This window comes from Ictidomys tridecemlineatus, chromosome 3, assembly GCF_052094955.1.
Source record: "Ictidomys tridecemlineatus isolate mIctTri1 chromosome 3, mIctTri1.hap1, whole genome shotgun sequence".
Taxonomy (NCBI): Eukaryota; Metazoa; Chordata; class Mammalia; order Rodentia; family Sciuridae; genus Ictidomys; species Ictidomys tridecemlineatus.
Window position 1 is genome coordinate 168,858,241 of NC_135479.1, and position 25,556 is coordinate 168,883,796.

General features: G+C 34.7%; 1 protein-coding gene across 5 annotated transcripts in view; it reads right to left on the reverse strand.

The window, feature by feature from the left end:
• Epha6 (EPH receptor A6) overlaps positions 1-25,556 on the reverse strand; it is a 792,729-nt gene that overhangs the window by 198,534 nt on the left and 568,639 nt on the right. For all 5 annotated transcript variants that reach the window (XM_078044415.1, XM_040270502.2, XM_005336763.4 and 2 more), the window contains one exon: positions 10,551-10,736. In XM_078044415.1, coding sequence (XP_077900541.1) covers positions 10,551-10,736 — 186 coding nt within the window. The remainder of the gene's footprint in view (positions 1-10,550; positions 10,737-25,556) is intronic.

A 25,556-nucleotide genomic window follows, 5' to 3' on the forward strand; every position in this document is an offset into this window, starting at 1 on the left:
CAAATTTAGTAAACAAAAATGTTTAGTAAATTCAGAGTTTAAATTCTCTCTCCTTCAAATAACATATTAACAAAAGAGGAAAATAATATTATAATGGAATGATCTAGGAGATGCCCTCTTAAGCAAGAAATCTGATACCACCCTCAAGAATAAGGTGTGAGGACACCAGCTACTCCCTCATCTAAAGCTGTGAGAAGGGTACATCTTTCTGATGCCCCTGCCAAACAATGCATAAACACAATCTAATCATGAATAACAATAGACATACTCAAATTGAAGGACATTTGACAAAAATCGGATTAGTATTCTTGAAAAGCATCAAGGTCATGAAAGACAAAGAGTAAAGAACTGTCACAGACTGGAAGATGCTTAGATATGATAACTAAATGTAATGTGGGATCTTAGATTGGATCATGGCACAGGAAGAAAAGAAGACATCAGTGGAAAAGCTGATAAAAATTTTAAAGAATTCTATAGTTTAATAAACACTACTGTACTTTCTCAGTTCTGGTAATAGCCTCATTTTTATGTAAAGTCCTTAAATCAGGGAAACTTACTGAAATTTATATAGGACCTATGCTATTTCAACATTTTCTGTAAATCTGAAATTATATAAAAATAAACATTTAAGAAAAGTCATAATAACAATCCAGCAACAACAAAGCAACAACAGCAGCAGCAGCAAAAACAAGCATTAAGGGCTGGGGATGTGGCTCAAGCAGTAGCACGCTCGCCTGGCATGCCTGTGGCCCGGGTTCGATCCTCAGCACCACATACAAACAAAGTTGTTGCGTCCACCAGAAACTAAAAAATAAATATTAAAATTTTTTTTCTCTCTCTCTCTTTAAAAAACAAAAACAAACAAACAAAAAAACAAGTATTAAAGTGCCCATGTTCATCAAAGTGGGTCTGGGCATTCAGCTTACTTGTATAGTACGTGCTTACCATGGAGCCATGGATGGCCCTGAGTTCAATACCCAGGACCAAAAAAATTATGATTTAATGAGGGCCTTGTTAGATTTCCATTTATTAGTTTCATGGATAATTTTACTAGAAATAATATAGAGAGGGTCTTATAATAAATTTCAGTGACTGAGACCTGGCTGGTTGTTATCCAGTCCTACATAAGACTGTTAGGAACCTGGTGAAGGCTCCTCAGTAACGACTGACTGTCTAATCCTGCAGCCTGGCAGGTAGGTTTTTATTCTCTTGAATTCATAGACGCAAATTCGTGCCTGCAAATATGGGTTTATCGAGTTTATCTACAGTCCTTCCCAAATTCAGATTTATCACACTCTTTACTCAGAACAAATCTTATCTTATGGATGGTGTGAAAGGACTTTTTTTTTTTTTTCCTTTTTGGAATGAATAAGATTTCATCCTCTACATGGCTTCATTCAATTTTATTTGGGAGTATTAAAAGAAAATATATGTGAATAAAATTGCATTTACATTCCCTTTTCTCTCTTAATTCTTAGAGTATATAGTGTTACCTTCACACTTAACTACTTGTTACTAGATTTTTTAAACTGTTACTACTTATTACTATTTACCCAATAATTAGCAGGATAGTTTAGGGACCCAAGGAGAACCACAGGAGGAGGGAGCAGATTAGAAGTAGATCTAGAAAGGTGATTAGAGTGAATGACCTTGAGAAATCTCAAATGCTTCAATACTGAAGGTATAAGAACAAATTTCTCCTGAATACAAAAAAGGTTTATTCTCTTTTATAAGGAGGGAAATATTCTCTGACAGAAAGAAAACAAGCTGGTGATCCCAATTAGCCCCAGTACTGATTGAACAAAGTGTGACACTAGGGCCACCAGGTTTTTGTCATCTTTTTATTATCGGTTACAGTCACATTTGGTTTGTTTTCTGTTTATCAATATGTATACATTATAATTCTAAAGAGTAGATACTTTGCAGTTAATGTTCTATGAATCCCTTGAGAGTCCAGAGATTACAAAAGAATAATTCATCACTATTTTCAGCAACAGCAAGGGGTAAATCTTTAAGGCTAGTAGAAGAGAGAAAGTACAGAAAAACATCTTTTTTTTTTTTTGGTGCCTCTCTTCTGATGAGTTTCACCTCTTCCCACTTTTGCTTCATCCCTGATTCCCTCTTTGATAAGAGGGCAGCAAGTTTTGTCAATATCTCCAGGTCCCTGACTGCTCAGAGATGCTATTATGATTCAGATTTCAAGTGTTGCCCAAAATTTCGTGTGTGAGACAGTGCAAAATTTTTTAGAGGTAAAATGATCAGATTATAAAGGTGTAATGCAATCGGTGGATTAATCCACTGATATGAATTGACTGAGACTTAATTCTAGGTGGGTAGGGTATGACTGGAGAAGTAGGTCACTGGGGGCATGCCATTGGGGTATATATTTTGTCCCTAGTGAGCAGAGTTCTCTTTGCTTCCTATTGCTATGTTCTCAGTTGCTTTCTTCTGCTACACGCTTGTGCCATAATGCTCTGCCTCAGTCCAGGCTCAGAGCAATGAAATTAGCCATGTATGAACTGAGACCTCTTGAAATTGTTAACCAAAATAAACTTTTCCTAATCTATGTTGTTCTTGTCAGTCTGTTTGGTCAAAGCAACAAAAAAGCTAACTAAAACAGATACTCATAATCTTTCCTGGTCAGTTCCTGGTCAGTTTTCTTTCAGATACATCTCAGGAATTATTTCAAACTTTTACTAACACCTTAGTCCTCTATGCACCCTCTCAGGAGGTAATCTTACTTATTAAGTCACACAGGGAAAAAAAAAAAGGCAGCTGGTAACTCCAAAGGAAGCTAGGAAGATGAGTCTTCCAGAGACCACAGTCTTCATATCACGGTTATCTGATTCTGTACCTGGTTAAGGTACTTTTTATCTCATCTCCTCAGGGATTTAGAAAAGGAAAGGAAATATAGGAGAAATAAGAGTAAATTTGGCAATACCTTTGTCATTCAGAATAAATGCAATCTGGGATTCAAGATGAATGAAATCAGAAAAGGCAGACCTAGAGAAACCAGACTCGGGACTTCCTATTCACTGCTGAATACTTAATGCTTGAAGAAGAGCTGAACACGTGTCAGCTCAGTACTTAATAAGTACCACTTGAATGAATAAATAAAGAATGTTCAATATCTGAAATTTAAACAATCAACAGTATCTGATTTGCATTTTCAAAGCGACCAGTTCCATCGCAGGGTTCACGTGTCTTGCTCTATGCCACACTACAATGCATCCTGTGCCCTCTCAATGAGCTTGATGGACTGTGCCCTCCTGATTACTCTACCCAAAGGAAGCTTTTCAGTCCTTATTACATGTGGCTACCCAGTTCACTTTATTCTATTGACCTTTCTCTCATCATTGGAAACCTGTCCTTCCTCTTTCAGGTTGCTCTTCCATCTTTCATTTCATGAACTTCTCTTCTTCAGTGTGCCTCTTAGTACTGGCTCTCCTCCACCTTCTGGGTAATTGCATCCTTCCCCTGGCTTCAACCACCAACCATCCCTTATTTGTTGAGTACTCTTTCGCTTGCACCTAAAGCCTAGACTCCCCCTCAGGCCTGAGGGGCATTCTGGAAGCCTCAGGCACCTCAAACTTAACATGTCCAAATTAGAAAAGATCCTTTTATCTCTAAATCTGTTCTCTCACCAGAATTTCCAATATACTTCTTACTTATAGAAACCATAAACTTGGGAGTCATTTAAAAACATCTCTTCTCTCTCATTCCCCCTATGCAATCAAATAGTCACTAAAGCCTCTTAACCTTAGAAATAGTTCTCAAATCTATTCCTTTCTTTTTATATTGATTTATTTAACCTACTTTCTCATTATTCTTCAACTGGATTATTGTACTAACCTCCTTATAATTTTCTCTGCTGGTACTTTTTTATTCCATTATGTAACCTACACTGTCATTACTTTTCTCCAGCTTATTTGATGTTTCCCTAACATGTCAAATTCTTTTTCTTAGCACAAAGGCTTAGAACTAGTTGTTTCCTCTGCCTGGAATACTCTCCTATCACACCTAAGACTGGTTCCTTTACTGCATTCAGTTTTTGCTTTTTACCTAAAATGATATTTATATATTCATAATTCTTTTTGTCTCCTCTAGTGGATATTTCTTTTTCATTATTGTATTAACAGTGACTAGAAGAATGAGAACTCAGTAAATATTTAATGAATTAATGAATGAATAATTTCATCCCAAATGGCATATGCTATGCTGCATCGGGAAATACTGGCCTCAGTAGACTCTCACCAACAAATGAGCTTCTCAAGAGCACTGGTTGCTTCTTTTCTATCTCTAGGTTTTAATCAATAATAGTGCCTGATGAGCAGTGGTCCTAAGCAAATGTTTCTTGGAAAACCCTTCAGAGCATCCAAATCATAGGAAAAACAAACAAACATCTAATGTCTATTACTAGAAACAGATTTATAGAACATTTTAACCATTTATGATTTATACTATATGTCTGCTACAATTTGGATGTTCATTAATCCCCCCAAGTCAAAGACTTGGTCTCTGGGGTAACATTATTAGGAGGTAATAGAACCTAGTGCCAGGTCCCTAGGCCATTAGGGTGTGTCCTGTGAGGGGACTGAAGGTCCCTGACTCCTTTCTCTTTTGTTCTCTGGCCTTGAGGTAAGCAGTTCTGCTCTGCCACGTGCTCCTAGCAGGATGTGCTGTCCTATCACAGATCCAAAACAGAACAAAGGAAGTGATCAATCACAACTAAAACTTACAAAACTATGAGCCAAGAGAAACCTTTTCTTTTATAAGTTAATAACCTCAGGTATTTTGTTATAATGATTGTTCTTGTGTTGGTCAGCTTTTCATTGTTTCAATCAAAATACTTAACATAAGCAACTTAGGAGGAAAGGTGTTTTTGTTTGTTTTGTTTTTGGCTCATGGTTTCAGAGGTTTCATTTCAAGGTTGGCTGGTTCCATTGCTTTTAGACTGAAGTGTGGAAGAACATCATACCAGAAGGGTGTGACAGAGGAAAGCTGCTCAGCTCAGGGCAGTGAGGAAAGAGAGGTTTGAAGAAGAGTCCAGGGACATAAGATATAGTCCCCCAGTGATCCACCTTCTTCAACCATGCCCCACCTGAATACAGTTTCTACCTATTTCCTGTAGTGCCTTCAAATTATTAATCCATAAAATGGATTAATCCACTGAAAAGATTATATCCCTAAAGATCCTTTCGCTTCCCCCAAAACTCCAACCCTGGATATTGTTGCATTATGGACCAAGACTTCAATATATCAGGATTTAGGAGACATTCCAGGTCTAAACCATTAAAGATGGAGAGCTAATACAGTTTCCAAACTCTGATTTTCCTCATGGGAAATTTTTACCCTTAAACTTTCTACCTTACAGATTATAACTCAAAAATTGTAATATAGGTACTTCTCATTTCTTCCTTTTCTATCTCTTTGAATCATCACTTTGAATCTGAAGTTATAAGAAAGATGGGGTGATAAGTTATCACTGGCATAAATTTTATGCACCAACATTTCATGACTCTCTTGTTTTGTCAAAGGAAAGGAATCGCAAAATATTAGAGCTAGATGTGACCTTTATCAGATTCTAGTCTAATCTGCACTTTTTCGTCTTTTGTACCAAGGAATAAAATGAGGCCTAAGAGGTCATACGACTTGTCTGAATATAAGGAGGCAGAGAAGAAGATATATCAGTGGCAAAAGTAATAATGGAAATCTTGGGAAATGTATATTATTTCATAAGCAGACTACAAGAAAAAAGTCATCAGTTAGAAGAAGCAGTTCTTATGCATTTACTACAAGGTAGTTGACTAGCTTTAATTTATTTTTCTAGTTATGTTTCATGTGGCCCTCCAAACTCCCTGGAGGGAAGTCACAGTAATCTTGAGTAATTAAAGAGGATTTGAGCAGGTTCAGAACTTTATATTGTACCTTTAATACTGTGAAGGTCATATGGGGAAATGAAGTTATGTTTAAGAATTTGTATGTTATCCTGATTTGCTTTTATTACTTCTTACTGGAGTTATGATTTAGTTGAGATATAATTATATACCTAAATATAGTTGCTACTATCCATTGTTTCTCTTTTTGGTTCTTCCACCATCATGAATTCAAATGGCAGGGCCCAGTCTCCTGAAGTGTAGTTATTGTATTGAATTTCTTCATTGTTGTGCTGCAATTCTGATTTTTTTTAAGAAGAGTAACTCTTTTTTTTGTGAGTTATATAGTTAATGACACTGGTGTATACATTATCTGTTATGAATTGCTACTATTTATGCTACTTATGGCTAAAAGTCTGTCATCTAACTGATGACTTTTATCTGCTTCTTGGAGAAAAGATACATTCTAAGCACATAGTTATAGGCTGATTAATCTCTTTTTATATCAGGTGTATCTTAACGTTAGTGAAATTGTGATGTGTATCATATAAATAGGTTCAAATTTTATCAGAAACACTTTTGAATAATACAGCTTTTAAACGTTTAACCTTCGCATCTAAAATAAAAGCAGATATATGCACAAATATGAAAGGAAAGAAAAACATTCCCAAGAACTTTATAATACATATCTCTCAGAAAAAAAACTACAAGATTAAAAGTATACATATTAAGAATTTATAAAAAGATTTTATGAAGATTTTGATCTATAATTTTGCATTACTTTTAATTGAGAGTCTATGCATTTGTTTCTTGGGCCCTGGGATACTCTACAAATATGCCCTTGTAAACCTACACTGCATCTTCATCTTCATCAGTATTATCTTTTATGTAATGGGGTGATCTTCAGGGAGCATTAATTGCCAGCTATCTCTTAGCTACTTAAGGGCAATCTTGGAACAATTATCATGTATTTATGGGAATGAGGCATTCATTCATTTATTTATTGCCTTTCTCCTAGCAAATCCACAGCCCTCGAGGCAAGATGATAACAGTATAAACATGCCCACTTATCTTTGCGGGAATTATTTCTTTCTCTGTTCTCACCACCCAACCTGGCAGCACCACACCACTCATACATGGGGCTCACTCTTACAAGTTAAAATTATAATGGTGATTATTGCTCAAGAGCATACTAAATCTATCCTTTCTCAGTTTATTATATAAATGGGATTTTATTTCCTTTTTTTCTTAAAGAAATGTGACAAGGATTTTGACTCATGGATCACATAAATTTGACTAAGTACAGGTCACCGGTCTCATTTTTGGATAAGATTGTTAAAAATGTAATCACTGTACTCCTTGTTTGGATGTTTATATGAAATAAACTATTTCAAACTGGGAGACAGATGTCACAGATTATCATATTAAATCTATTCAAGTGATTTAGGTTTTATAATCCTACATTTCATAGGTCTATACATCTTTTTCCTTATCATAGCCCCTAATTTACATATATATGAGAATATGTAAGTAAAAACATGAGAGTACGTGAAAAAGACATATAATTTGACTTATCAAAAATACAGATCTGATACTTTTTTATCTTCAATTTTTTGTTGAACACTTATTTCAAGATATTTCATGTGTAATCACATAAAAAAGACTTTGACATTAAATTGTTATGTTACGAAAGGGTAAAGTTTCTAAGCTGGAAAGCTTGAATGTAAAAGATTAGGTATTATTAAGTCCCTCTGTTACACCCAGAACCTGGAATTCCTGAGATAGTTAAAACAATGCCCTACTGGCTATTTAGCCTAGGGCCCTGTGCAGTTTGTCACAGGGCCCGAACCAATCAGTTTGAATGTGTAACCCGATTAGGAATGACCAATCACCCCCGCCCGACCTGTTCGCGCCAATGAATGTGCCAATCACGTCTCGGGAGTTGTTGTTCAATTTTCCCGCGCCTCATGATGATTTGTTCTGATGTATGCAAAGCCCACCGCCCTCTCCAGAAAGTGTACATAAGCTCTGCTTGACCTTTGCTCTGGGCTCTGGGCTGCTCTCCCTTCTTGAGTGAGCATGGAGCCCCAGCGTGCTGGAATGGATCCCCAATAAATCTCCTTTTGCCAATTGCATGGAGTAAGTCTCTTGTGTGGTCTCTCCCTCCGACGCTCCGCCGGACCCCTCTTACAGTTAAATACACTCCAAAGATTCATAACTCAACTTCAAAATTATATTTTTCTTGCACAATTATTCTCTGTGATTGCCATATAAAACAGAAGGAATAACATGACATAGTCAAGCTAAATTAATGATGAGGAAGTCAGAAAATATAAATGAAATAATTAACATGTATTTATTTGTCTCTTGGTTTCTCTCATTTAGATTTGATTCTTCACTGGGTATTATGCATAGCAGGCTCTTTTCTAATTTTCCTTTTAGGATTAATTTAAGGCATAATTTTTCCTATTTTGAAAATCACTGTTATTTAATTCAGATTTTTATCTATTTAATTATTACTATTATTATTATTGCAGTTCTAGGGATTGAACCCAGGACCTCATGCATGCTAGCCAAGTGCTCTACCACTGAGCTACACCCAAGCCCTTTTTTAATGTCTATATTAGAGGTCTTGCCAATTGTCTACGATTGCTTCTATTACCTGTGGTTCTCCTGCATCAGCCTCTCAAGTCATTGGGATTACAGGCGTTTACTTCTGAGCATTGCTTTACTTTAGGTAAAGTAATTAAAGTTTAAAACTTTGACTCACTGAGACATAGTAAAAGAAAAAAGAAAATCCTTGCATTTAAACAGACTTCTGTTTGATAGCATTATTGCTGCTTTGGGTTAGCAGTCCTTATGTGGGTTGATTAACTTGTTTGAGTCTTAATTTCTCATTTTTTAAAATATGGATATTGATACAAGAGCTGCTGTGAAGGTAAAATGGCAAAATGTTTGTGTAAAATGCCTGATATACATAGTACCAATAATGGTTCCTGTTAAATGAGGCTTACCATGAGTCACACACAATGCTAAGTGCATTATATATTTACAGTTAATTCTTATAGCATTCCTTTGCTATAAGTACTGCTTTATTGTGAAGAAGAAAAGATATGAAGGGCTTTATTCTATTATGGTAATGGGTTATTTCCACCCCATTTTATAGAAGTGCAAGTAAAGGTTAGAATTGTAAAATAATTTACCTGAAACAGCACTAATTTTAAATTACAAGAGCTGAATTCTAACTAGAGTCTATGTGTTTGGTTATCCACAATTGTGTAACAAGCCTTCCAAAAATGTAGTGGCTTAAAAAAACATTTTATTTTTTGTTATGATATTATGGATTGACTGGACTGAGCTGGGTAACTTCTTTGCTCCAAAAGGAGGCCATAGCTGCAGCCATCTTGTGTCAGTGGTGATAGGGATTAGGGGTGTGGTTGAAATATCTGAGATGCTTCGGTCACAAGGCTGTCATTCAGTGCTTCTGCAGGGAGCTCCCAATGTGGCTGCGGACTGGAGTATCTCACTATTCCTCTGCTTTGCAGTGCTGCTTATTAGGAAGGAGTGTTGCAATAATATGTAAAGTGCCTCCACTTGTTTCACACTACCTAATGTCTCATTGGCCAAATTAGACATATGGAAAAGCTCAGAGTGTGGGAAAGAGTTACACAGAGCATAATATTAAATGACCTCATTAAGCCCACTAACAGTCCACTACAACTCCTGCTGTCAAAATCTCTTTTTTGCCTTCCAAACTTCATGGCTGTATGTAATCTGCTGCCCTTGGGCAGCATGTTGCTCGACATCTTAAGAGAAATTTTAGTAAGAGGGCCAGTTACACGATTTTAATAAGCTTTTATGCTTTTCTCCTTCCAAGTCTGAAATAAAATTTCAACTTTATTTAAATTGTTTAAAAAGAAATTTCTATTCTGTAAAAGAATATACCCCTTTCAAAGATTGAAATTATTTTCAAGAAATTTTTAATGCCAGTCTGTGTTGGATTTTATATGTGTAATTCATTAGTGAATAAAATCAGAAGAAATATTATTGCATTTTTTGAACTATCATTCAGATAAAAGTGAATATATATCAATATGTTTCTTTGAGTATCTGACTAATTTTGGATATTTTAGAAATTGCCTTTTGAAGGAATGGCCTTGGTCCCATTATTTCTGTAAAAGCAGTATTTTTTACTTCAGAGTCTATAATCCTTTTCTTCACTTTATATCAATTTTAACAATTTATTTCTATTGCTATTTATGTAGATGGTCTCCATAGTAAACTTTTTGTTGAAATGTTTTGTTCTAGATAAAACATTCTCTATTGATGAATAAAATTTATTTCTAAACAGTAGTATTTTACCTTAATGATTCAAAACTTTCTTCCATTAATTTTGAGTGAAAAAAACATACATATAATGCTTCATTATAATGTATGTTCTACATTCATTACTTCAGGTTAAATTAGCAATGGCTTACAGGTAATACCATTTTGAAGCTATTTGGCGACCAATGAAAAACTCTGATAATGTCACGGCTTAGTATCAAGACTTTGAGGGGTAATATCAGATGATATCTGAACTGTTATTCTCTTAATGACTGTGCTATTGTTATCAAATTTTAAAAATCTCAGACTGACATAGAAAAGAAATAATGAAGAAAATCAGAAACTTACTTTTTGTGACAACACCTTCTAGGCGAATGATATTTGGGTGGTCAAACTGACCCATGATGCTGGCTTCTCTCAGAAAATCTCTCCTTTGCCGATCCATATGGCCACCTTTCAAAGTTTTAATAGCAACTGGGATCTCTCTTTTCCCTGGTGTCTTCAAACGCCCACTACAGACTTCTCCAAATTCACCTTAAAATATGAACAAAAGGAGTTATTTGTCTAAACAGAATGTTTATATTTCAGAAAAAGCAAATTGTCATACAATGCTATACATTTGTTAAAAGGCAGAGATGTTCAAGTGTACTATTTTCACATAAAATTTACATTCTTAAAAATTAAGTTTGTATAGATAATATGCTTGATTGACAGCATATACATTTACATTGCATTTACACCATTACATAAAATGGAATACATTTTCATATGCTGTGTACCACAGGAAATCCCTGATCTTTTGAGAAATGATGACTAGCAGAATGGGTGATGGTAATGTAATTCTTATAGAAAAGCAATCACAATATAACATTTCCTGTTCTGGTCCTCAGTTCTGATATATGAGCCACATGCCTGCCCTATTCAGGGAATCCATCAGGCATGTATGGTTGATTTCATTCCCCAGGCCACAGGCTTGGACTTCACTGACCATTAGAAATCAATGCTAGGGTCAACTAATGTATGAACATATTGGAAAAAACACACTGAACTCAACTACAATTAGTAATTATATAGGTTCAATTACAAGCCACATGCGTGGAAATACAAATACAGCAAAATGAGTTATGTTTCAATACTCACTCCACCGGGTAGATTAAATAATAACCAAATATTTTATTTATCAAGCATTTACTACATATATATCCAATACTAGGTTCCTGTAAATGAGTTTCAAAGGAATATGAAACTTGATCTCTGCTTTCTCCTGAGCTCACAGTCTAGTAGCAGAATTTGAATGTACATAAATGATGCACAGATCTCAAACCAATCTGTGTAAAGGTTGTATTCATTAAGAACAGCAGGGGCTGGCCGACTTCCTGGAGAAGGTGGGAGGGACATTCAAGATGGGTGCACAGAGGGAATACAAAAAAGAAAAAGAATTAAAAGTCGGAAACAGTAAAGAGAATGATGTGGACTCTGGGCGTTAAGGAGACTTGAGTTGTTATTTTGGGAAAGAAGTGCAATGCAATCTCAGTGTAATGCAATCCATTCAACAAAGCCTAAAATTCTAGACTGTTAATTATTCTAGGGATAATCACCTGCATTTACTTAGAAGCATGATGCTTGATCCCTAATTTACTTACTTATAAAATGAGGACATTATAGAATTACAGAGAGTTTTATTGGAAAGACAATAAATAAATGAGAATATATGTGACAGTGCTTAAAAACTGTAAAGTGCTAATCACAAAATAATTTGTTTAAATATTTGCAAGGGTGAAAGGAATAAAAATTTAAATATCTTCAGTTGACCTATTAGTTACCAGTTCTAGTCTTTGTTGGATATAAGTTTGATTGTAGAAGATTGAATTAAAATTTTGCACTCATAACTTTCAATTATCTATATTTTCTTTGGACCAATTTATCACAGTCAACTAACTGCTGACTATACATGAAAATTAACTATATTTTGATGTAGACACTAAATTATTGTTTTTTTAAAAAAAACTATAAAGTAAATAGGACTAAACATTTCTTCTTTAAAGTTTTGCACACGTATTATCCATTAGCAATGGAAAATAGTCTAACAATATAGTTTGTTCTCATACATGTTTTAGAAAAAAATACGCCAAAAACACTAAACTATTTTCACTATAAAATTTACTACCTATGATATTGGGGTGTTATAAATATTGCATAAATTTTACATCAGAGTCTAGAATAGTAATTTTTAACTTAGTGATGGTCTCAACCCGTTGGAGGATGGATATTTGTATTTCCCAGAAAATTAAGCTGTAATTTTTCAGTTCTGTTAGCAATATGTTTTTGATTTTTTATTTGCTCTACTTAGTTATGTTTTTGATATTTAAAAGATGTTTTCTTATACAAAATCTGACAACTGTTAGAAAATTTCAAAGTTTTTCTATTTCAAGTCTCTGGACCCTGAGAGTAAAAGGTGTTGTATATGTTAATATTAAAGCATAGTAAGATACTTGAGTTTCATCCTCAGATCATTGTTCTTTTCCAATGAATATGTGGAACAATACAATTTTTTTATTTTCTCTTTTTCTTTTACTTTGCCTTTAAAAATCTGTTCATATTTATAAAAATTCAGTAATATTTTACAACCTATCACCTGGTATGAGACCATAATCACTGTTATTTTCCTATTCACATTTCATAGGAATTCAAGTGAATTTTTGAATATAATGAAATAAATGAGAACTCTGTTGGTATTTTATCGAGACAGACATAGTGGAAATTTTCTTTGGTTTTCTGTTGTCTAAAATCCATGTATCTTATTAACACCAAGCAGGTGTTTTCTTCATGTCAAGCTTTGCATGATCAAGCTGTTATCACACTTATTTCATTGGCACTAAATATGGGTTGTCTCAATTAAAGATCTGAGACTCCCAGTGCATTCTTTAGGAAAAGTCCAAATGGCTCAGCCACAGAATGTATTAAAATTCTTATCCACATTATGCTGGGATATATAAGATATATGAGAAAAACAAGAAAAAAATACTTAAAGTTAAATGTATAATTTTGGATATTGTCCCAAATGGATTAATTACATGACTGCCCTTATAGCAAGAATAGAAGCCCTGTATATAACTTAACCCTAAGTAAGAGAAATTATTACTCAATAATATCTGAAAACATCTACAAATACTGGTTAATTCATAATTAACTTCCTGACCATAAGGATATAGTGTTAATTATTATTATTAATATTTTATTTCCCAATTTATAGTTGCAATCATTATTAGATTATTCAGTGCTTATCATGTGCCAAGTCAAAGAATTCAATACATAACTCTCCATGACAAACCTTTGATGATACTCATATTATTCTATTTGTAGATGAGGAAACTGAAGCACATGAGCTAAGTAACTTGTCCATAATGAAATAGCTAGGAAGTGGTAGAGTTCTCTTTTGTACCAGTTAGTCTGGCTTTAGAATCTATCCTTATATAGCCTCTGTTCTGTGCTGTAGGCTATTTATTGCTACTATTCTCTTATATTAGCATGTTAAATTCCCATTGGTAAAAAGATGTCTTTGAACCATTTTATAATGTTCAAACACATCAAGTGGATATGGCCAGGTGGATGGGATGACAAAGAGGTATCCTATGAATCCTCTACTCTTGAATAAAAATGGAGACCTATCTGAAATATGCTGTATGTTAGACAGTTTGGAAAAAATCACTACACTCAATCCAGTTTCAAGAGAGCAAAGAAAATTATATCTAAGATAATTGATCTTCTGCCACTGACAAGAGCATTCACTAACTAACAACCCCATCTATCTCCCTGGATAGTGGTAAAACCTTTCTGGACAAGTAATTTTGTTGCATAATATACAGGGTCATGTTAAAATATCAATTAGTATTGGATTTTCAAAAACACTCCCATACAACTGAACTAGAATTGTGAGGGGAGTGTGAGCTGGTGAATGACAACCCACTTAGAGGCCTGTCATATCCCAATCACTTGGAGGTTTTTCAAAAATTTACTCCCTGTCTTCTGAGATGCTGGCTCCCCCTCACCTCCAATCTCTTAAGAACCAAAGAAGCAAATAACCATGTTCCTGAGGCTTTTTTTACTTTTTAATTCATTTTTTTTATCAAGTCTCTTAGGCAAGACTAAATATTTATTTCCTCATACTTGCTGTTGGCCTGACAGGACAGCTCTCTACTAGGATTCATCTCCTTTTCTTCTCTATTACACCTCTCTAACCCTTTTCTGTGTGGATAGTTCCTTGTTAGCAGTAAATGGCTGAGCTCTGACTGCTCTTATTCATAAAACTTTCCCTGACCACCCACTTTTCACTGAACCTAGCCTCTTACCAATTGGTCCTTCTAAATGGAAAAATAAAAAATAAAAAAAAGAGAGAGACCCTCTAACATTCACAGGCCAGTCTGGCTCTGAGAGTGAGACTATTTTACTCTCTCAAAAACAATAACAACTTCAGACAAGGCTACTTTGAGACAACAACAAAATGACAGCAGGACCTCTTCATAATTTTGTCTAAGCCCAGACAGAGGCAAGTGCACTGTTCCACTCAAAATACCAAATATTCATGTATTTGGCTAAAATTAGTGTTACTTATAAGAGAAAAACACCCCACAATTATAGCTTTTTCTAATTCTAGCCCCCCCCCCAATAGTATGATTAATTAAAGTCTTTAAATATAGGACCAATATTATGTGCTGCTTCAATAGCTAGAGGAACCTGGGAGGAAATCAAATATCCTGCTGCAAGTTCTCTTGCCCACTCTACTGCTACAGATAAGGTCCCGGAGCCAAACAACCCTTCATATCAAACAGACCAGGTTCCTCCTCACCCATAAGTAGTAGGTTTCAGTTGCATGCCCACCTGTGGAATGATTCACTTGAGACAATCACATACTCCCTAGTGAACTGGAGTAACCCTCCCTCTTGACACTATGAAGCCTGCATGCCACAATCCTAGTTGTTCACTCCAACTTCCATGTGGCCCTGCATGGAGTGTAGTGTCTTCCTCCTCTGGACTGTGTGTATATATGATTAATAAATATTGTGCCATCTCATCTGTCCAATGTAAAGTAGTGTGTGTGGTCATCTCCAGCAAGGAAATCCCTCCCTCATCCATAGGGTGAATGGAAGGCAATTATAACAGATATCTAAGGGGCAATTAAAGTAAGATGGTTCTTGAAATGACCCTGTAGATTGGTTCCAATTTTTTTTCAACCACCCATACAAGAATTCTCTCTGTGGACATAGATCTCTTTGCGGCATTCAGCTAGGAGGTGTAAAATTCCACTAGAGCCTAAGATCTAGGAAAATTATTTAGAGAGGACAGGTCCAAACATAGGTGTCAGATTCACTGATTGTTAAGTCTAGCTTTGAACCCCAAAATGACCATTCCCAAAATAATTGGGATACAGACCCATTTGGCCTTGAGCTTGCAAACAAAACCAGTATCCAAAACCTCTAGGAGGAAACCAGAACAAAGCACCTTGCAGACAAGTCTGCCTGCATGCTGATATTTGGTCTTGTCAGTAGGCCTGAATGTTATCCTGGGGTGTTGCTCTATGGTCCTTTGGCTCAAGTCCAAGTTTAGAATTGCTAGCACAGGATTCAAAGAAGACTCACCCATTTATGTTAATGAGGCAGGCTTTCTGATCTCTTCCCCACAGCAAATGAGTCCTATAGGCAGTAGCCCCTTTTTGCTATAGCCTTGGAGTTATCCTGACTGTTCAGGGAATTGCTCAAAAAAATGCTCCTATATTCCTCACTGTGCTTCCATGTCAGGCTTGCAACATTGTTCCTATATCACATTCCAAAATAACCTTGAACCTCAGTTTCAGTTCCTCCAAGCTGCAGTCTAGGAGCAGAACTACAAAGCTGGGGCACCACCAGAAGATGTGTTTGAGTCTCCATGGCAGTCTTGCCAACTTTATTCCACAGTGCATTCTCAAGTGACCCTGGATTTTGATTCTGGCCACTCTTGCCTGCAGAGAGCAGTTCAGTCCACCTGGGGATCCAGAGGAAGGCATATCCAGAAGTGTTCCTAAAGGCTGATTTCCCACTGTGGGTCCTGAAATGACCTTGTAAATTGGCTCTAACTCTTCTCCACTGTAGTCTGAGAGCAAGTCTGATCAAATGGGAACTCAGAAGGAGACAGGAAATTAGTGAGAGATATGCTTGCTTCCCTCAAAAGAGGCCTGAAGATTTCAGTCTCAGGTGTAGATCTGGAAATAAGCTTTTGTCTCCATTCAAACCCATTTCAGCCATATACCACCAGCACAGTATAGCCAGGTCTGTGACCCCTTTGCTGATCCACCTGGAGCACTATTAGAGATCTGGAAGAAGCCACACCCACCAGTACATGTGGTAAAAGACTTGCCTTCTGCAGACCCTGAAACAATCCTTTATCAGTGCAGGACCAGCCTCACCAGATCAAGGTCCTGGAGACAGTCCTATCCACCCAGGGAACATACAGAACTCAAGCCCACAAGAATCCCTAGAAACAGTTCCACCAACTGCAGTCTTCTCTGAAGATTCAGCACCAGCTATGAGACCCAGATACAACCCCATTCAACTGTGGTGCCGGAGGCAACACCATCAGCCAAGAAGTCTTACAGGAGAAGCAGGAGAGTTGTCAAAATCAGACTGTAAAGACTGCAAGAGGAATTTGCTCCTTCAAAAGCACACACACTAATGCAAAGTTATGTAAATAATAAAGCATGAGGCAAAAGTAACACTGTAATATTAAACTAATAAAGTGCCAATAAGCAGCTCCAGTGAAAGAGAGATATGAGTTTCCAGAAAAATATTCAAAATAGTCATTTTAAGGAAGCAAGGAAAGGTGAAAAAAAAACATATGAATAACTAAATAAAATTAAGAAACCAATGCATAAACAAAATGAGAAATTTAATAAAAAATACACTGTGAAACTAGGAAACATTGATGAAATCATAGGAGATGATGCAAAAAAAAAAAAAAAAAAAAATGAAAAGGCACCCTGTGTTCATGGACTGGAAGAACTAATGTTGCTAAAATGGCCATATTAGTCAAAGCAATCTACAGATTCAATGTAACCCCCATCAAAATTCCCATTTCATTTTCCAAAATAATGGAGAAAATAATGGTAAAATTTGTATAGAGCCACAAAAGACACTGAATAGCCAAATCAGTCTTGGGCAAACAGAACAAAGGTGGAAGCATCACCACCTTACTTCAAAATGTAATACAAAGCTATGGGAATCAGAGCATGGTACTTGCATATAAGCAGACAAAGAGAGCAATGCAACAGAATAGGAAACCCAGAAATAAAATCATGTGTTCCATCACAAAGGAAACAATAAAGAAAACAACCCATGGAGTAGGAGAAAACATATGCAAGCCATACATCTGATAAGAGCTACTGTTCAAAATACATAAGAATCTCAAAAAAAATATGACAGCAAGAACACAAAGACCTCAATTAAAAATGGATGAAAGACCTAAGTAGATATTTTCAAAAGAAGACATACAATAGTCAATAGGTATACCAAGAAAATGCTCATTATGACTAATCAGAGAAATGCAAATTAAAAGCATGGTGAAATATCACCTCATACCTGTTAAAGTTGTTATTATGAAAAAAGATGGAAGGAGGCAAGTGTTTGGGAGGGTATGGGGAAAAGAGAACTCTTAAGCATTGTTGACAGGAAACAGACATATGGCAGACACTGTGAAGATTCTACACAAAATTAAAAATTACTACACAATCCAGCCATCCCACTTCAGGATAAACATGGAAGGAAGATGGAATCAGTGTGCTGAAGTGATAACTCCACTTACTTGTTCATGGTGGTGTTATTCACAAATAGGTAAGATATGTAGCCTGGGTGTTCATCATTGAATATGTGGATGAGGAAAACACGGGAAGGCTTTCACACTTCAAAGTGATAAAATGCATCAGCTACTAGTATCAACTAGTAGACCATGATGAGTCAAATATACATTAAAATATAAGAGCAAACATGATGAAAACAATACTAAATGATACACACACATGAATATTACAAACTGACAATTTTATCATTTGGCCAAATGACTGAGCCTTTTCAGAAAAATGATGTGTATGCCTAATACCTGTCTCTGTTAATTTATGGAACATATATGCTAATTGAAAAATATGTGTATATTTGGCTTAAACAGAAATTATGTTGTAGTCTATTGACAGTACATAAATTACAAGATGGCACATTTGATATTTTTTCTCCTGAGTAGTTTTTAAGAAGATTTTAAAGAATCTCATATTTAACCTCATGATACTCACATTTTGAAATTATTTATAAAAAAGACAATTTTTATAGAAAAATACATAAAGTAAAAAGTAAAACTAAAAAAGGGGAATGGAAATGTGAAATATATATATATATATATATATATATATATATATATATATATATATACACACACACACATACATACAATGTAATATTACTCAGCCTTTGTAAAGAAGGAAGTTCTATTATTTGAAACAGCATGAATAAAACTGGAGGGCATTATGGCAAGTGAAATAATCAATGCACAGAAGGATATGTACTACATGTATATAGAGGCTGAAAAAGTCAAACTAATAGAAGTAGAGAGTAGAATGGTGGTTACCAGATCCTGAGGGAGTTTGAATGGAAATAGGGAAGATATTTATTGAAGTGTACAAAGTTTCAGTCAGATGGGAGGAATAAACTTTCCTGATTTATTGAACTGCATAATGACTAAAATAAAGCTTTTTTTTTTCAAAATTGCTAAAAAAAAATAGGTTTTAAGGCTTTGACTTTATAAAGTGATAATTATGTAAGATGGTGTTTTTTTTTAAATTAGGCTTTTTAAATTATTCTATAATATAACTAAATAGATATATCATATCCCATAAATATGTACAACTGTCATTTGTCAATGTTATACCGATACCAAGACCCTCAAATAACTCTCAGCCCACACATTGCCATTCCAATTAAGCCTTTATTGCTGGTCAGCGGTGGACACTCTACTCTCTAAAAGTGAGATCATCAGAGTGGCACACCCCTTCAGTTTGGCCTCATATATAAGTAAAAAAAAAAAAAAAAAAACACAAAAGGGATGTTAGGGGGTTTAGCAAGCCAAGTTACAGAAGCTGGAGATTGCAGTCAGGTGGCAGGAGGCTTACGCAATCAAAATAAGCCCAGTTACCCCAGTTACAGAAACAGAGTCCAATTAGATAGTTCAATGTTCTCGCGGGTTTCCACAACAAAAGGAAAAAACAACTTGTCCCAGTCATGACCTTTCTAGTTGGTATGGCTCTTTCACAAAATGGAGTCACTAAACAAAATGGAGTCACTATAGTCAAGATTTCTGTCTCATCACATCAATGAAAAATAAAATAAAAATGATATGCAATCATAGAATTGCCATTGCTCAAAGCAAATCCATACTACCTTAGACCCTCTCCCAAATCACCCTTCCAAAACCTAAATCAGTTCTAATACTCTTGCTGATACATACTATAGTTCTCCATGGTGTGAATTTTCCTTTGCTTAAATGAGTAATAAACACAAATTGTTTAAGTGTAGTGTGCTCCTGGTGCACTTTGCCTTAAGAATATTACCACATTATTCTTTAGGATTTTGACTATTTGAATTATCCTTGTAGGCCATTTATGATTTGTTTACTCATTTATTAGTTGTCTCAACCCTTTCCCATGACCCTATCCTGTCAACTATAATCTTAGTTATGATGCCATAGGTCTTGATTGTCTTGCTGACTCTTGTTCCCACTATCCTGAGTACACAATAAACACCTCTATAATATTTGCTGTATGAATGAAATAAATGAATGAGGGGAAAAACAACAAATCTAGGTTCAAAATTAGATTATCTTGGAGTAGATGTAGAGATAGAAGAGTTTTCAAATATAATAACATTTTAAAAATTTGCATAAATTTTTTTGCTTTCCTTTTGTTTTACAGAATAAGAAGATGGCCCAATATCTTTTGTCTTCATTTTCTTTAATTTTTTTTTTAAAGACCAACTGAACAGGGGCTGGGGATGTGGCTCAAGCGGTAGTGCGCTCGTCTGGCATGCGTGCGGCCCGGGTTCGATCCTCAGCACCACATACCAACAAAGATGTTGTGTCCGCCGAGAACTAAAAACAAATAAATATTAAAAAATTCTCTCTCTCCTCTGTCTCCTCTCTCACTCTCTCTTAAAAAAAAAAAAAAGACCAATTGAACATAATCCACTCCCCTTTCTGTGTGCAAAAGTAATAGGGAAAATATTTTTAAGTGTCATAAACAGAAAGAGTTTTAAAAAAGGCATAGAGGAAAAAAACCATATATCATTAGATTTTTAATTCTGCTCTAGAGGAATATATTAGTCTCCTGAGGTCTTAACGTAAATTCCATTATTATTAATATTCTCAGGAGAGTTACTTAACCAACTGTATTCACTCATTTCCTGTCAATCAAAGATGGATACCAGTATCTTTATGACTAATTCTGTCTGATTTGTTCCTGATATATAGGATACCTTCTACATATGAAAAAATGTCATTTTAAAGAAAATTTGTAATTGAACACCAGGTGAACTGATATGACAATGCTTCTGACTCCACAGAAAAGTTCAAGATAATGGAAAATTTCTCCTGCTTAACAAGCCTCATCAATCAAAAGTGGACAAACACATGGGGCAGGACAATATGTTAGATATTAGGGCTTCTATCTCTGGCTTTACCACTAATTTGTTGTGCAGCATTACAGGAAGTCATTTTACTTTTTCCTGCTTTTGTATCATTGTGGGTTAATAACTACTACCTATCTACTATTTGAGAGGTACAGATTAATGTCTAAAATTTGTAAAGCTATTGGAATCTTTTAAAAGTTCTATGTAACATGTGTCTGAAAATCATATTGATCCATGAAGGATATGTTAAATATGCCATTCTGAGTATAGTATGCTTCATTGTTAAAGTCTATAAAATCTAGTTTAGGTAGCAGGATTTCTTTAAAACTTGAGTGAAGTCTTTTAACTTCCTTATCAAATGAAGCATAAATAATACACTATCAATTTTTTTCCTACACCACATTCCAAACCTTCTAGTTACTCTTTCTTTTAGGGTAGGTTTTCTTTTCTGCAAAAATGTACTCCCAAATATAGCACTGTCTTCAAGAAAATTAAAATTCTGTCTCCTCTGATATCATAAAATCTAGTATATTACTTTCTTCGTGAACACTTTTACTCATAATATTTTAACTTTTCAAACACACTGATAGCTCTACCCTCACGCCACCTTTTTTTCATTCAATGTATCAGCCTCAACCAGAGAACCTCTCATAGCAACCTGCTTTCTTGCCTGAGGGTAGATAAAAAGAGCACCTTTTTAGACTAAGAAATATTTGCATTTCAAAACTAGTTCTATTTGATTTTCTATCAAAATTGATTTTTCCATTGTGCTATCATAAAAATCATGTTAGAAATCAAATCTAATGAAAACATCTTTGTGACTCAGGAAAATTACTCAATGTCTTTGAGTCTTGGGTTCCTTTGTCTATAAAACTTAACTGTGTTTTGCAGAGTTATAGGCAGTAAAGATACATAAAATGCCTCGAACTGTCTCTAGTAGCTTCCATTATTGTTACCACAACTTCCACCTGCCCTTTAGCTATATACATAGTGCAATTGAAATTTAGGGCTAATTTAACCATCTGCTGAGCACTCTTGGAGAATTTGATAGTTGTGTTGTTTGAAATGCATGGCTCTGTTCCCAGATATATCCTCTTTTTAGTATACATACTATCTCAGGTTAATGTCTTTCTTTACCACCAACTACTGCCTTTAGGCTTTTAAGTTTCAAGTCTATGTTTATACATCAGATTTCTCTCTTGAACTGTATACTTGTATTAACACCTGCAAGTCTCCAATTATCATCTTCTGTATTAGTAGTCAGTTCAGGCTGTCATAAGGAAATTCCATAGATTGGTTAGCTTAAATAACAAAAATTTACTTTCTTACCATTGAGGAGAATGAAAAGTCCCAGATTAAGGTGCTAGCTGATTTCAGTTTTCATAGGGCTCCCTTCCTGGCTCCTAAGTAGCAACCTCCTCATTGTGTCCTCACATCGTTTTTTCCTTGGTGCACACTTGTGGGGAGAAAGACGTTGCTCTCTCCCTCTTATCACAAGTCTCCCAATCCTATTGGATTAGGACCCAATCACATGACCTCATTTAACTTTATTTACCTACTAAAAGTCTTATCTCCAAATACAGTCCCACTGGAGGTTAGGGTTTCAACATATGATTTTGGTGGGGGACACATGTCAGTTCATAACATCTCCTAAAATCTATTTTTTTTCCTACTTTATCCAGTAATTCACTGAGTAGCCATGGTTCATCGAATAATGTCCCTGCCAAAGAGGTCAATATTCTAATTCACAAAACTGGTGAGTAGATTGCCTTACTTTGCAAAAGAACTTTACAGCTGTATAAAGTTAATAATCCTGAATATGGAGAGTATGATGGCAATCACAAGGGTCCTCATAGGAAGGAGGCAAGAAAGCCAGTGAAAGGATGGGAGGATGGAAACAGAGCTAAGAGAATGAAAGAGGTCTGAACATGCTATATTTTGGTCTTGAAGGCAGAGAAGGAGCCATAAGACAAGGATGCAGGTGACCTTTAGAAACTGGAAAAGGCAAGACACAGATTCTTCTCTGATGTCCTCTGAAGGAATTGGTCTTGCCAATATCCTCATTTTAGTCCAGAGAACTGTAAAATAATAAATGTGTGAATTTTTGAAAAGCCACTAATTTTTGGTCATATATAGATGGCACTTAGCATAGCTTGGCACAGAGTGAATTCTCAAATATTAGTTCCCATTAGGCTGAATAATATCCTCTTTTAGGCAGGAATTCTCAATATTCTCTAATGTTCCTTTTTGTAATCATTATCAGCAGCACTTCTCATATTAATTGTGACTTTTTATTCATTAGTCTTTCCCACTACACCATGATAGTTTTGAGAGCAGAGATTTGATTTTGCCTTCTTTTTGATCCCCGAGTGTCTGTCACAGTGAATATCTTGGATAGCTAATATTACTCAATGTTTGATTGGACAGGTGTCCTCATGGCAGACACCTGCATGAGTGTTTAACTCCATGTGAAAGTACAAACTAAACATTTTCAAGAGTTGCTTGAGGAGGCAAGCATGAGAGGCCATTATTTATCCCAGTATGCGAGAATTCCTGCACAAGCACAAATAAGACATTTTGGAAATTCAGTCAAGCAATAAAAATGATCAGTATTTGCAGTGGAAGGATAATGTTTAGAAAACCATGTCTAAGAGAAATTATTGGATTTCCAACTGTAGTAGTCAAATGCTCTAAGAAATGAGAGAAAAAGTATTTTCCCAAAGTACATAGATAATTATCTTGATTAAAAAAGCCGGTGAGTGTCCTGAATTACTATTAAAAATGATATTATGAGTCCTTAACAGCAATAAAGACTTTCCCTAGCTTTATTATACTAACGGATTATAAATAAAACTGTATTATTAGATCATTTTATCTTAAGCTAAAGAAAATATTCATAGATAATCGCCAACACCTCTGTAAATTAAACCATGATTCAAAACTGTAGACATTTTAATGTGTTTTTATTTATTCTCCAGAGATAATAATAGGCAGATGTTCTAACAGAATAATAAACATGAAAAAGTGTGTTTTCATATTAATGCTCCATTTTCACTAATGTAAACATTATTTTAGTTAAAATTTCATTCAGTCAGTTTTCCTCTCAGGGACATTCATCACAATTTATTTTTTTTTTAGAGAAATCTATACTTCACTATTTTATTTATTAAAAACATTTTTTCACTGAGACCTAGATTGCAACATGTCTCATTATTACATATATTTCCAGAAATGAAACAATTAAAATATAAATGTTGTTGATTGTAAGAAGAAACACAACTCCAATGACATTAAAATGAGAAAAAAAATACATCCTAGAATTTTGTTAGGTTGGATATATTCATTGAACAAAACTTATTTTATCACTTTTGGGGGGCTTTATTTAAATAAGAGTATCATAAATCCTAATTATTTCATTATTATATTGACTGAAATTGTAATGAATTTTAAATTGCAAAAATATTGCTCTATAATGACTCATATGGTAAAGTATAATTTTCAAAAACAATGGAAAAAACAGACTGATTTTAAAGTCTTCATAAAGCTACTAAAATAAGTCATATTCTATGATAACATGGAAACTGCATGTTATAATAAGTGAATATAAAACTGCCTTAAGTATATATAGCAAAATATTATATAGTGTTTTTACAACTTTATGAAAAGGAAATGTAAACTTCTTATACTTAGGAAATAGACTGAAGGAAAATATACTAAAATGAGATTATATTTCAGTTATTTGTATTATGGGTGATTCCATTTGGGCCCTGGGCTTTTCTTTGTTGGAGACTTCATAAAAATTGATTCAATCTCATTATTTTTTAATCAGTATGCTCAGGTTTTCAGTATCTTCATGGTTTGGTTTTGTAATGTTATATGTATCCAGAAATTTATGCATTTCCTCTAGGTTTTTCAATTTGATGCTATGTAGATGTTCATAATAGTCCCTAAAAACACTTTGTATATAAATATTTTAATATCTTAATTAATTTTTATTATATTATTAATATTTTAATTACTCCTTTTTAATCTCTGATTTTATTTATTTAGGACTTCTCTCCTTTTTCTTTGATTATTTTAGCTACTGGTTTGGTGATTAGAAACAACTGCATTTCATCTATTGTATTCTTTGTTAGTCAGTCTCTCATTTATTTCTGCTCTGATCATTGTTACTTATTTCTGTTTACTAATTTTAGATTTGGCTTGTTGATTTTCTAAGAGCTTGAGATGAATTGTTAGGTCGTTTATTTGAAAAAATTTTCTTTTTTTTGATGTAGACACTTGTTACTAGAAATTTCCCTCTTAGCACTACTTTTAATGTATCCTACAAAACTGATTTTGTTGTGTTTCCATTTTTACTTGTTTTAAGAACTGAACTTCTTTTATTTTTTTCTTCCATGACCCATTGTTTGTTGAATAGCAATGTTGTCTAGTTGCCATGAATTTGCATATTTTCCAAAGATTCTTTTGCTGTTGATTTCCAGTTTTATTCCTTCATGGTAAGAAAATATAAATAATATAATTTCAATTTTTCTGAATTTGTGAATTTTGTTTTGTGATCCAATACATGATCTCAAGAAAATGTTCCATGTGTTGCTGAAAAGAATTCTTTAGCGGTTGGATGAACTATTTGGTAAAGATTTGCTTAATTCATTTGTCT